Source organism: Podarcis pityusensis, assembly GCF_964106645.2.
Source record: "Podarcis pityusensis genome assembly, chromosome: 2".
Taxonomy (NCBI): Eukaryota; Metazoa; Chordata; class Lepidosauria; order Squamata; family Lacertidae; genus Podarcis; species Podarcis pityusensis.
In genome coordinates, this window is record NC_138029.1 from 38,716,111 (window position 1) to 38,730,742 (window position 14,632).

Genomic DNA, 14,632 nt, shown 5'->3' on the forward strand with positions numbered 1-14,632 from the left:
TTTTTTGGTTGAAGGCTTTTGCTCATAGTCCCATTGCAAATTCTGTAAATACCTTCAGTGCCATCTGGCTCAGCCTGCTCCTCACGTTGCTTCTGCTTGAACTTCATGTTCCCATAGTGCATTACAGCTCCAGTTAGCTTGTAAATGGCTGTCTTTTCTTCAGAATTGAAGCCCAAGATGTCAATGGCACTCTGACAATTGAATCAAGATGTGCAAGTGAATATTTTTTATATTACCTCTAGTTGATACGCCAAAAAACTCACTTGTTCATGCTACTTACATCAGTTGCCATCAACTCTTCTTGATCATCTATGCTGGGAACAGTGATCTCACCCTGACTCACAAAGTGAAAGTCATATGGGTTGGTAGTAATCAGCAACATCTCTGAATAAGGAGAAGCACAGATTTTCATCCATTGCATAATCCAGCATCAGCGCAAGATTTTAGCAACAGCCACTATAGCAAATGCCTCTTACCAATCAGTTCTGGCTTCTTGTTGGACATGATCTGATAAAAGATGTGGTAGCTTCTTTCAGCTTTCAGCTGGAAAGTAACTCTGGACTTCTCTAGCAGATCTGGCAAGAAACAGAAGCAACCAATTAAGAAACTAGCGAGTGAAAGAGAAAGCAAGTGAGAGAGCGAGAGAGAAAGAAAGATCCCATCCCTTACATGTCTCAATGTCAGCAGAAGCCAGTTTGCCTGTGGCACCAAAATGGATTCTGATGAATTTACCCTTTAAACAAGAAAAGGCATGTAATTACAAATCCTATGAGGCAGATTCTGCAAATACATTACTACAGATTTGCTGTATGATGACCACCCTTAAAAAAGTGAAGGTCAACTACTATGTTCAGATTCTGCAGAAGACTTACAAAACGCGAGGAGTTGTCATTCCTCACAGTCTTTGCGTTTCCAAAAGCCTCCAGCAAGGGGTTGGCACTGATGATTTGATCTTCAAGGGTACCCTGCAATGTATGTATTATTGTAAGATTAATTATATAGAGACTGCATCAAAACCACATTTCATCCTTTCTAACAAATAGCTTACCTGCATTTTGCCTTGTGCGACCGGCTCATCCTTTTTCTTGTCACCTGTGGCTGCAATTGTTGCAAAGTATTGGATGACACGTTTCGTGTTCACAGTCTTTCCAGCACCAGATTCTCCACTGTTGATCAAACACATATCAGAGCGTTACATGGACTACTGCAATGCGCTCCACGTGGGGCTACCTTTGAAGGTGACCCAGAAACTACAACTAATCCAGAATGTGGCAGCTGAACTGGTGACTGGAAGTGGCTGCCAAGACCATATAACACTGGTCCTGAAATATCTACATTGGCTCCCAGTACGTTTCAGAGCACAATTCAAAGTGTTGGTGCTGACCTTTAAAGCCCTAAACGGCCTCAGCCCAGTATACCTGAAGGAGCGTCTCCACCCTCAACATTCAGCCCGGACACTGAGGTCCTGCTCCGAGGGCCTTCTGGCAGTTCCCGCACTGCGAGAAGTGAAGCTACAGGGAACCAGGCAGAGGGCCTTCTTGGTAGTGGTGCCCGCCCTGTAGAATGCCCTCCCATCAGATATCAAGGAAATAAACAACTATCTGACTTTTAGAAGACATCTGAAGGCCCCCTTGTTTAGGGAAGTTTTTAATATTTAATGTTTTGTTGCTTATTCTTATTATTATTCTGTTGGGAGCCACCCAGAGTGGCTGGGGAAACCCTGCCAAATGGGTCGGGTATAAATTATTATTATTATTATTATTATTATTATTATTATTATTACCCTGCCATTTCCCCATATTATTAGAAAGGAATATTAGAGAGGAATAGCCAGCAAGCAGCACATGTTCTTCAAAGCCTACTAAGAAACTAGGGGGTCAGATAAATGCCCCTCTTCTATAGAAATAAAATTGAAATTTTGTATAATGCAACTGTAGAACTTTCAGAAAACTAGATCACTGGAGATTTACTGTACCAGCATTTAAGAGGACTATACATGTAATTGAATCTTTCCTCCCTGGTAGGATAAGGTAGTTTTGACAAAATTCCTTTATTGTCTGTTGTACTGTATCACAAAGTCAGCATTGATTTCATTAAGGAAATAAACTTACGTAATCAGGATTGACTGATTCTCACGATCTGGAAAGATATATAACAAAAAAGAACTTGTTATTAATTTAGTGCAGCTATGGTTCAGTGTGAGCTAACTTGAGGAAAAGTCCCATTAAACTCAGTGGGACCTGGTTCTGAACAAACATGCTTAGGATGACACTGCATGTAATTATTAAAGAACTTGCAGTGGCTTGCATACAAGCAGGTCATAATAGGTAAGAAATATGCAGGGCAAAGCCCAGATTGTGTATATGCTATGATGCTAGAGGAGCTCAGCCATGCACACAAAATACATTCATCTGTATTTTTTACAGCTTTTGTATCTTTTACAGCTTGTGAGATTTATTTTTTTTAAGGAAGTATATAGCTTCTATGGCTACAAAGTATGCTTAGAAATGTGTGGAAACCATTTGATGAAATATCTGTAGCAATGGGAAACTGAATTAGTTTTCCATAATTTGAATGCACATTCATTGCTTTTCCCAATGACTCTCAAAACTGTGTGTGCCATTTATGCATGTGTGTATTAATTATAAATAGCTCTGCATGAATTTTGTTTAAGGAATGAATTCCCCAGTAAGAATAAAATATGAAACCATTCATTTCTAAGAGTCAAACTGAATATTCTCTATTTACACTGAAAAATGGAATCACATTTCAGCAATATTGGTATTTTTTCTTCTTGTCAATAATTGTTGATTTTTAAGTTTTGTATTCTTTTTTGGTGAAAAAATGAGCCAACGTTACTTTTTGAGCAGGAATTGGACTACAGGTATTAGCATGATTAGGGAACTTCTTAATTTGTTTTGAGCCAGCTTTCTAATGCTTCTCTATATGCTATCTTAACAGACCTCCACATTTCCTAGGAAAGTTATTAAGGTTTCTCTTGAGAAAATGTTCACTCTTTCAAAGAGATCCATATACTCACCAGTTAACATGAACTGATAGGCATTGTCAGAGATGGAGAAGATGTGGGGAGGGGCCTCTTGACGCTTTTTGCCTCTGTAGGCAGATACCACTTCTGGGTTGTACACTGGCAGCCACTTGTATGGATTGACAGTGACGCAGAAGAGACCTGAATAGGTCTGGAAGAAGAAAAACATATCTAGCTTGTTTTATCCTGTCTATTGTAATGCACGCACACACACACACACACACACACACACACACACAGAGAGAGAGAGAGAGAGAGCTTTATTGTGGTCCATAGATCCAAAATACACAGTACAACAATAGTATATATCAACAGTTATTAAGGTGTAAGAGCGGCCTTGCTAGCCAACAGAGGAGCCTATTGTTGATTTTTTTAATATTCCCAATAGAGTTTAAAATGCAGTTAGCTCACAACTTGTACAAATTTAACTTGCACAATTGCAGATTCACATACTTGGTGACCGGAGAGCTGAAATCACACAGATTAAATGCCCATAATGCAGATTGCTTTAAAGCTCTTCCTGGAGCAGGTTTTCCTGGCATGAAAAGAGTTCTCAAATTTGCTTACTAGGGTCTGGGAAGGTCTCACACAGGCTCTGAAAGGCGCTGACAGGATATTGCAGGGGCCACCCAAGACCTCTCAGAGCATAGTAAGCAAGATGGAGAGCTTAGATGCTCTTTGCCTTGCATGGGAGGCAAGGCATGCTTGGCACACTGGCTTCAGAAAGGTAGGGATAGTAAAGTGGGGGCAGTTTCAGAGTTGTTTTGGCTATACACAATTTTGGTTTTATGCACAACCCCCCAGAATGTAACCCCTGCAAAAATTGTGAGTCAATTGTATATAATTCCCGAACTAAGGAACTTTGAGCTGAGCAGGATATTCAGGGATATATACTTAGGACAGGATGTTTATCATTGGGAATGAGGGAAGAGAGAAGAGAAAAGAAAAGAAAAGAAAAGAAAAGAAAAAAGAAAAGAAAAGAAAAGAAAAGAAAAGAAAAGAAAAGAAAAGAAAAGAAGAAGAGAAATCAAATACAGTGGTATCTCTGGTTAAGAACTTAATCCGTTCCGGGGTCTGTTCTTAATCTGAAACTGTTCTTAACCTGAGGTACCACTTTAGGTAATGGGGCCTTACGCGGCTGCCGCTCAATTTCTGTTCTCATCCTGAAGCAAAGTTCTTAACCCGAGGTACTATTTCTGGGTTAGCAGAGTCTGTAACCTGAAGTGTTTGTAACCTGAAGTGTCTGTAACCCGAGGTACCACTGTATGTGAGTAGACTTTTGCTACATTCCTGTCCTTGATTGATACAAGACACTAGGAACATAATATAGGATCTGGCAGCTAATAGTTACTTTGCCCACAAAAGAGCAATACAAACTGGCTAACTGATACAAGATAGAAACCTAACATGGTTGTGTGGTGTGAGAGAAGAAAGTGATATTTGGGAGGTCTTAAAGCAGAGGTAGGAAACCTGTGACCAGAAGTGCAGTTAGCTAATTTTAGGCATTGGTCTTATGAGGCTACTTCTTTAGATGGTAACGTGCATTACTTCATGTACTTCAAAATGTGGTAAGCTAGCCCTGCTGCACTTGGAGGGCATTTTGCTGCAAGGGACCCTGGACTTCTGCCCCAAAGTCAGAACTGCCTATGGCCCTCCAAATATAACTGTATTACAACACACTGTCCACTGATCATGCTAGGTGGAGTTTCTGGGAGTTAGAGTCTCATCTGGAGAGCCACAGACTTCCTCACCCCTATATTAAAATCTAGTTCCACCATAAAAAGAGAGAGGCATGTTACTTCAGAATATACTTACATAGATCATCCAGGCTGCATAACGCTCTTTGAGGTTATACAGGACAGCAGGTTCATGGAGGTGGGTCATCATGGCCATGTCCTCAATTTTGTCATATTTGGGAGGATTCATAGAAAAGACTTGATCTTCCTTGACTGTTACAGACTGGGAGGAAAGGGATTAAATGGAAGATGAACAAATATAGGACAGACAGCCAACCAAACAAAAGGCCAATTTATATCATCTTAAAAAGTAGAGATGAGGCAATTTTAACAATGCATTCCTTCTACTCACTTCTCCGTTTTCCGTCTTGACTGTGACCTTCCCTCCTTCCCTGGCTGTGACACTGGCCTTCACATAAGATATCTTAGGATCTGTCACAAAGACTGAATTCTTTGCATCAAAGGGCTTGTTCTGGGCCTCAATTCTCTCTTTTTCTGGCTTTCGTAGATAGGGGGCAGCTGGCCCGAAGATGGCCATCTCCGCGTCTGAAGACATGACTGCGGTTTATAGCACGCAGCTCAGCAAACAAAAAGCTGAAGGAAAGAAAAATATGAATCATGTAAAGAAAATGTGGACATACGTCCAATATACAACTTTTCCTTTGGTGTTACATCCTGTATTTCAGAGAGTTGGCAACATCCAGCTCCATTAGCACTTAGAACCAAGGTCCTACTTTTCATATGGAATACCATATACTTGGCACCTATAGATTCTGAATCCTGAAATCTAGATATTTTCAGGTCTGTGGAATTTGTTCAGTCATCCATTACACCGGATTATATAAACTGCAGAAGCTGAAGGAACTGCCAGGGTCAAATTACCTTATTGGTAGGTAGGTAGGTTGGTTGGTTGGTTGGTTGGTTGATTTATTGTTTGCTTTGGTCATTTTTAATATTTTGTAAGCCACCCTAGGAATTGATACTGCAGTTGAAGGATACAGTATAAATTATCACATAAATTCTTTTTTTTTTTGTAGCCAATAAGGAAGAAGATTAAAGTGACTAGACTGTGCTTATCAGAGCAAGGCTACTGTTTTCTTTCTTATGATATGAGTTAGAATATAATATTATTTTGATTAAAAACAAAATTCAATGCCTATCTCCAGTTGGTTTTGTACTGTTTTTAAAACTATTTTAGTTTTTATGTCTTAAGATGCAAAAGGTGATTCATAAATATACAAATAATAATTGTTCTCTTTTTGTATCTTATATTTATAACTAGCCAAAGACTATCATTTTAGTTCAAGTGGTTTACACTTTACTGTTTTATCAGTGCACAATAGACTAAGGTGCCTCAAGACTGCTGTTTATTACAAGACAACTAACTATCCCTCTATAAAATCAGATACTAGATTTCATCCCCTACAGACTCATCCAGATTGAGCTACTTCAGCCCGCTCTGTTAGGAACTTGAATGCTGGAATTGCAGGAGTTTGTAGCTTGAACTGTATTATTGTGTCCTTTCGTGTGCCAACAAGCAAGAAGTTCTGTCAAGCAGGATTAACTTAGGAAGCTGCCTTATACCAAGTCAAACCATTGGTCCATCTAGGTCAGTATTGTCCATAGTATTGTCCATAGTATTGTCCAGGGTTTTAGATGGGACATTCCCAGTCCTACCCGGAGTTGTCAGATATCAAACTTGGGACCTTCTGTATGCAAAACAGATGCTCTACAACTGAGCTACAGCCCTTCTACACTGCTACCTGTTATGTTTACAATTAAATTAGAAACCATACAACTTTCAGCAGGAATTGTGTACTCCCTGCACAGTAGAACCCCATGTCAAAATTATTCATACAGCCATATAGACTATGGCCTTTATACATACATGGCATGATGCAGACTGTGATTCCCTACCATAGTGCATCCTTTCAGAATTTGACCCATGGGTTTGTGCTATGGCAGATGTTCTATTAGAGGGGATAGTAAAAGAATCAGTATATTCAAGGCCAGTTCCCAAAATTGACTTCCTCCTGCTAAGTGGAATGCTGCTTTATAACAAAATTTGATATAGCTATACATGTTCCATAAAGGTTGGGAGGAAGCAATTAACCCACTGAAAAACATGCAGATCCTTTCCTACCATGTATCTGACTTTCCCCAGGGAATTAATAAATCAGTGTCTTACCTTGTGTGGTATCAGGTGGACTGTAAAGCAGGGTTGAGCTGCCCAATACTGTAAAATAAAAATGATAGATCCTTTATCAAAGGTCCAGTAATAAATTATAGAGTAGCAACTGATGGGCAGATTTTAAATCCCTATTGACACAGGCTATCTGTGCTCAGAAATGTCAAATGCAGCAGGAATGTACTGGGATGTGAAGAATTCAGGGTGAGATTCTATTCCTTTTAAACTCGAGCTTCTCACACTCTTACCTTTAAGCTGTTGGTGCAAGGACATGAGAGGCTGGTCCCAAGACTACTTATATAGGAAGTGATTTGCATACACAGCAGCCTCCTCTTCTTTCTTCGGTCAAAACCTTTTTGGCAGCCTTAACTCCCAGCAAGATTTCCATTCATATTTGACGCGAACAGATATAATTAGATCTTTCAGCTCCATGAATCAATCTAAAAATAAATTGACAAGAGGAGGGAAGAGTGGGTGGCAGCCTATATATTATGGTCTGATCCTGATACCAATTTTGTGTTCTGGTAGAGGAGAGAAATATATGCATCTGATGCTGTTAGGGTTCAGTGGGAGTGCAACATATTGCTCAAAGGAAACCCATATGCTTATGATAGAATGAATGGCAGTAAATATGTTTTAACTGGTAAGGAGAGAAGAGGAGAAGGCTGGTGAGTGCATAGTGAAGCTGAAATAAATATTTGTAGTAATTTGAAATTTGCTAATTTTTCCAATTTTACTTTTTTCAAATTTCGATTAGGAAAATTCAAATTCATCTGAAGTATTGAAATGTCAGTACTTTAGTCAAATATGCTCTTTTTTGGCAAGCATCAAATATGAAATTTTGCAAGCTGTGAGCTATCAAACACCATCAAATAAACACCACTGTGTGTAATCTGTCATGTGCTGTCAGATACTGAATACAGTTGCTTGCCAGACACCAAATACATATGTTAAGCACCATTGAATGTTAACTGTGAAATACTGTACTGTTATAGATTAAATGAGTGCTTTTTCCCCCTTAAAAAATGTTTAGGGATACTCTCATTTTGGCTGCTCCAGCAAGCATCTGGTTGCAAAAACACAGTTTATAAGGCTAGGAGACATACACAGGCTAGACATTTGCTAAATAACATAGCATGTTGCTAACTATCTTGTTTCTTCTTAAATAATTACAGCCATGGGGGAGCCTAGTGCTTACTGGGAAGGCAGAGCACACGTAGGGATACTTTTTCATTTCCACCATGATCAGAATAGAGACACACACTCTATATCACACACGCAACCCTGCACAGCTAGGAGCCTTGTGAAAGACTCTTTTCCTAAGAGTCCTAGCCAAACTTGGAGGGCTAATCTCAGTTTTCATAGAATCATATGGTTGGAAGGGACCCTGAGGCTCATCTAGTCCAACCCTCTGCCTTGCGGGAATCTTTTGCCCAACGCAGTGCTTGATCCCATGACTTTGAGATTAAGAGTCTCACGCTGTACCGACTGAGCTATCCCAGGTCTGATCATGGTGTGGGAGTGACAGATAACCACGGTGCTTTCCCAGTAAGAATTATGTTTTCCCATTCCTGTAATTATTTAAGGAAAAACAAGATACATGGCTGCATATTACATAGTTGACCAAATTTGACCTACAGTCTTTCCCTCTCTCCACTCCACATTTTTCTTCCTTCCCTGCTTCTCAGTTCTTCACAATCCACTATCTTACTTTTGTGTTCCTTAATCCTTTTACTGAAACTTCTAGTTTCTGTTTTCTTGGTCTGCAAAGTGGCACTGGATGTGTGAGAGAGAAGCCATTCATAATAAGTTGATGGACCTTGTAGAAATGGAGGTGCAGAAATGAAGCACAATAATGGTAAAAGAATTGAGGAAAGCAAAAAAGGTGGTTTGAAACTACTCACAGTCTTCTTCTGCACAGTCACCCAATGGGATGAAAAAGACCAGTGCTATTTTTCTAGAAAAAAGGTGCCTTGTTCTCTTATAATGGCAATAGCACATACCTGAGAGCTGCCAGAACTGAGTTCTGGCAAGTTCTGGCCAGAAAAAAAGCCATGGAAAGACCTTTTTGGTCAGTGTCAACTAAAATGAGAGAAAATATTCAAAGATGGTACTACACACCCATGAAAAGCCACAGGTTAAATTTTAGCTATGTTCCCTTTGTAACCTGATATCACACCTTGATTTGCTCATCCTTTGTCTCCCAGATTCTGCCTTGAAACTGTCAACCAAAGCTAGTTTCTGACTTTCACCATTGTGACTTGCAATCCCTAAATTAGTGTCCCAATTCTCAGCTACAAACAATGCCTGTATGACAACCACCACATATTAATTGAATTTTACCTCCCCTTTGATCCTCAGACAGGTCAGGCATAACAAATTAACCACTTAATCCCCAAACAAATCTAAATGCAAGAATTACATTTTATACCATTCTCATGCTTTAAAACAAAAATATATGGCTTACATCTTGCTGCTGCTGCTAATTAATAAAATAAGTAAATAAATACTCTACATTTTCACATGGGGACTTGAGGTGGCTTACAGAAAAAAATGAGAACTGCTAAAAACATAGTAAAACAATAATTAAAAAACAATTGAACACTGATAAAATTAAATCTATATAAAATCTATTAAAACCCTACCAATAATGACAGTAAAACAGCATAGCACCAGCACTTTCGTTAAAAGCAGTCCATTCCCAAAAGCCTGTTGGTTACAAGAAAATCTTCACCTGCCAGCAGAAGGACAAGAAGGAATTTAATTTTGAGTCGTAACTGCAACCTTCTTTGTGAACTGCTGATCGTGGAATATTACATATATCAACTATCTGGAGAATTCCTAACATACAGGAAATAACTGGAAAATATTCAACATCAAAATCTGTATATGAGAAACCTGAGATTCAGCCTATTATTTTGTCTTACACAGATTTCTAGTTTCTCTTTGCTATGTTCTTACTGTTCCCATTTTCATGCCTTCATCTCCTATTCTGCAGCCCCCTTTGCACATATACTCCATGCTGATATATGTTACTGTACAGTTAAGATGAACTGTGCAAGCCTGTCAGATTATTCAGCTAGAGAATGTTAAGTTCGGTTTATAGGTGCTGTATATATATGTGTGCTTGCTTGTTAATAAAGTATCTCTTCTAAATTGCTATGTTGAATCTGGAACTTCATGTTAAACACAACACATGGTACCAGGAGTGAAATACATGATTTCTGGAAGTTACAATAGAATATTTGCAGGCTTTGCTTCCATTATACCTCTTACATGAGGCAGCTGAATAATGGAAAGAGAAATTTAAAACAGCCATTGTTTTCCTGTCAGTGTGAAACACTGAGAGGGAAATTGTCTACCATTAAACAATGGTAGAGATTTGAGTAAAGCAGGTATAGAAGGATACTGAGGGTTTTTTAAAGGAAAAACCCCAAAGCAAACAACTTTAACGGGGGGGAAACAAAGATGGGTACAACACGGATGCTAACACCAATAGGCTAATGCAACATAGCCTTTCCCAAATTCCTTCTCACTGTACTCTGACCTTATTTGAAATTGCCACTCCCCCACCCCACCACGTCTATTCAAATATCTGCCATTGTTTCGAATCGCCACTTTCCCCCTCTGTTTTCTCCGTCCATTCTTTACTCACACCTCTGCTGTTGTTGTTGTAAACCACTACTTTCCCCCTGTGAGTGTCCCTTCCTCCTCCCTCCCAAGTGATAGCCAATACTGCTGTGCAACCTGCTTTCTCTTTTGCTCCACTATCCCACTGTGGCCATGAAAATCCAGGATTGTCATGCAGCACTACAAATCTTTCAATGGGGGCAATGCAACGACAGCCTTCCATTTGTATGTATAGGAAGAAAAGAGTTACTCTTAATTTACTGCAGACTCTGGCTTTCGTTAATCAGCTTTCTCTATGTATTCTGCAGCTCTGAATTTGAGTGACAGGGCCTTAGGGAAACTTAGGGAGGTCAGATTTCATGGTTGGCACAAAACGATCTGACAGACGTGTTTGGCATTCTAAGAATTTAAAAGACGAGACTCAGAAACTCAGCTGGTGCAAGACAGTATTACTCCAGTGGCATTCTCAAGACATTTATGTTTATTCATCATAACAAAAGTGTTATATTCAAAGTAGCACTAAGGGGAACATTCCTTCAGCACAAAGATTTTTCCTTGCATAATAGAACATCCCCACCTCTTCTCCCCGCACACTGCTAAGTCTGCTCTGGGAGTTCCCAAACCCTCTGAAGCAAAGATGGGGCTGGGGGGCACACAAGGGAGGAGAAGGGTGAAATCATTTTGTACAATTATTTAATTGAATACACCCAAAGGGATATTCTGATTGTTTGAGCATACAATCTATAGTGCTCAATGTTATTCTTTTATGTATGAACAGTATTTTTATGCTACCTTTACAACCAAAGTTTTCTGAGTGGCACACCTAAACATTGTTAAAACATAACAAACAATTACAGTATTAAGGCACAGTGTAGCATAGATTAAGCAATACAGTTAAATACAAACAGGCCTTAAAAACTTATAAAGCCAAAATTTCAAAATCCATTTAAAAGTCAGAGAGAATAAAAAGTCTCTGCCTGGCACCAGGTGTTGCCTCTCTGGGTGCTAACACAGAGAACCCTTTTTTCCTTATAGCCACATGCCAGATCTCACTTGGCAGTGGCACTCCAAAGAATGAACGACCTCAAAGTTCAGTTAGGAGCAGTGATTTTTCCAGGGGTACTCAAGGGTACACAGTACCGGCATCTTTGTTGTTGTTGAAAAGTGTGGCACTTACTTGTAACAACTTTATGGCGAGTACCGGCACCTTTTTTTCTAGGAAAAAATCATTGGTTAGGAGTAAATTATCCTTCACATAGCTTGACCGCAAGCTCTTTAGAGATTAAAAGGTCAAATAGGCCCAACATTCATTCATTCATTCATTCATTCATTTATTTATTTATTTATCAATTATAATTAATAATTAATTAATTAAATTTGTATGCTGCCCTATACCCATAGATCTCAGGATGGTTCACAACATAAAATTGCAATATAAAAACACAAAATACATTATAAAAATAAGAACAGAAACAAACCAATAATCGCGCCTTCCACAACACATTTAAAAGGGCATCTGCACGTGGCAAGGTGGAATACAACATATAAAATCCACAAAGATATTCCTAGAAACATCATCAAATACTGATAGGATTCAAAAAGAAAATTCATGTTGTAAAGTCCTGTCTAAACAAAAATAATTATAATTGCAAAATATGTCTGAAGGAAGGGAGGGATTGTTTGTGGAAAGCCAGTAGTGTTGATAAAGAACTGGTGTAATATGCTCAAAATGTTCAGTTAACAACCTTGCATTCTGATTTTAGAAGTTTCCAGGCCACTTTCGAAGGAAGCCCAATATGATGCATTACAGTAATCTAATCAGGAAGTTGCTAGAGCATGGATAACTGTAACTAGGTTATCCCCAAGTTGGGTCACAGCTCATTTGTCAGATGCAACTGATAAAAGGCACTCTGAGTCACTGAGACCACTCGGGCCTTCAGTGACAATGTTGGATCAGTGCAGGGAAATACCTCCAGAACATGCTGAATACCACTCAAATAGGAACATGAATCATCCACTAGCAATACCTTCATCATGTCTAGATTGAGTCTTAGTTTATAGTCTTTGATCTAGTCCATTACTGCATCTGAGCACTCAGAACACATCCTGCCTCTCCAGGATTTAATGAAAAAGAGAGATGGAGCTGAGTGTCATTTGCATATTAATGGCACCTTTGTCCAAATCTCCAGATGATTTTGACCCATTTTCATTCAGATGTTAAGCAACGTGGAGGAACAGATGAAACACTAAAACATAATTTCCAAGTGGTCAAGAAGAAATCTTCTAGCATCAATTCCAAGTCGTCCAAGTAGGAGTAGAATCACTGCAAAGGAGAACTTGCGTCCATCATGGGCTGACTGAGTTCTAGCTGCGCAGCCCCACTCTCTTGTCTCAGAGAGCATCAGTGGGCTTTACTGCCTAGTAGGGCAATACCAAGGAAGAGCAACACCAAAGAAGACCAAGGATGAGTGCCAGCTGATTCACCCTGGCATCATGAGGACACCATATCATTTCTGTTCCTGTACCAGACTTCAATGTCATTTTTATTGTGATAATCTTTTGTAAACTAGTTTGAGAGCCTGTGAGGGTAATAAAGTGGGATAGAAATGTTCTAAAAATAAAATAAATAAGTAAAATATATAATCATAGCTCATCTGTATATACTCTGTTAAACAGAAGATTCATTGCCCCACAATGAGGCACAGCGAATTGCAGAAAAACGGCAGGAGCCAGGTGGCACTTTTAAATGTATTTCATCCAAAATGTATTTGGGGGTTAGACCAGATGACCCTTGGGATCCCTTCCAACTCTACAATTCTATTATTCATCCTTCCCATAAGCTTTAGATTTGACCTTCAGAAAAATGATCTATCCTTCTTGTTACTTTAAATTAGCACCCAGAAGCAAATGGAAATTTTTGTTGTGCTATTGTCTTGTTTCCGACTCACAAGGATTTACTGCTTTCTGAAGAGCACAGAGAAATTCATATAGATTATCTCAGACATGGCATCTCCAATATGGCACTTGTAGGTATCACAGCTCTCTCAAACATTCCCCTTGGTGCCCCCTAAGTGCTGCCCTTCCTTTAAAAATGGGCTCCCTTGGAAGGAAGAGTGGTGTATAAATTCAATAAAGGAAGGAAGAGTTCTTTGTGGTTTTGATTTTTTTTTTTTTTTTTGGTTGAGATAGGATTGCCTTGCTTTCTTTTATGTTTCGTTTGTTTTTCTTTTTTTGCTGGATAGGTGTTTTGCTTGGGATTTATTTTATTTTATTGTAGGTGAGGATTCTGAGCCCACAACAGTGTCTTAGATTCCCATTTGTGCCTCTTGCCCAGAAAAATGGAGGACCCCAATCTTAGATATACGCAACCACCTTGTATAATAGACCGGTATTATAGTATAGTATAATAGGCAGCAGGCAGGGGATACTGAGACAGAGATGGTACTTTGCTGAAACGTGCACTCCCTGCTTTGGGGTTTGATGCTTCAGTGCACTTCCCTCATTGGTGTTTGAAGCAATGTACACATGATCATATCATAGCTGTCAACTTTTCCCTTTTCTTGCGAGGAATCCTATTCGGAATAAAGGAATTTCCCTTAAAAAAGGGGAAACGTTGACAGCTATGGATCATATAGTCCCTTGAGAAATAATGCTGTCTGATGCATTTCCCCTCAAACCAGCTCCTGTCTGATTTGAAAACATAAGCCACAGTTAAGTTGAGGTATGTACATTTGGGACATCCATTGTGCGTGTGCAGAAGAAGCGCATTGCAGGCATGGGGAAACCAAATAGGGAAAATGCATCTGGTAAAGATATCCCTGCCTTGTCTCTGATGTGTATGGCAAGTGGAAATGTAACTTAAAGGTGGGGTGGGTGGGTGATTACTTTGCTACACTTTCAGCCAGTGCTTTTTTCTGGGGGGATGCAGGGGTACGCATACCCCTAAACATTTTGTGAAGCTTTGTACTTTTGTCCATTTACTGTAATTATTTTTCCCAATTTGAACTATAAAATGGTGATTTTCTTGATTCA

General features: G+C 39.3%; 1 protein-coding gene across 1 annotated transcript in view; it reads right to left on the bottom strand.

The window, feature by feature from the left end:
- LOC308470374 (myosin-1B) overlaps nucleotides 1-14,632 on the bottom strand; it is an 87,183-nt gene that overhangs the window by 15,968 nt on the left and 56,583 nt on the right. The window contains exons 1-12 of the mRNA XM_080993565.1: nucleotides 7,219-7,298; nucleotides 6,971-7,018; nucleotides 5,135-5,376; nucleotides 4,862-5,005; nucleotides 3,041-3,197; nucleotides 2,112-2,139; nucleotides 1,049-1,166; nucleotides 873-965; nucleotides 670-733; nucleotides 477-575; nucleotides 281-384; nucleotides 53-191 (exon numbers count right to left, since the gene is read on the bottom strand). Of these exons, the coding sequence (XP_080849691.1) occupies nucleotides 53-191; nucleotides 281-384; nucleotides 477-575; nucleotides 670-733; nucleotides 873-965; nucleotides 1,049-1,166; nucleotides 2,112-2,139; nucleotides 3,041-3,197; nucleotides 4,862-5,005; nucleotides 5,135-5,338 (1,150 nt within the window). The 5' untranslated portion in view covers nucleotides 5,339-5,376; nucleotides 6,971-7,018; nucleotides 7,219-7,298. Of the gene's footprint in view, nucleotides 1-52; nucleotides 192-280; nucleotides 385-476; nucleotides 576-669; nucleotides 734-872; nucleotides 966-1,048; nucleotides 1,167-2,111; nucleotides 2,140-3,040; nucleotides 3,198-4,861; nucleotides 5,006-5,134; nucleotides 5,377-6,970; nucleotides 7,019-7,218 lie in introns of the transcript that reaches the window.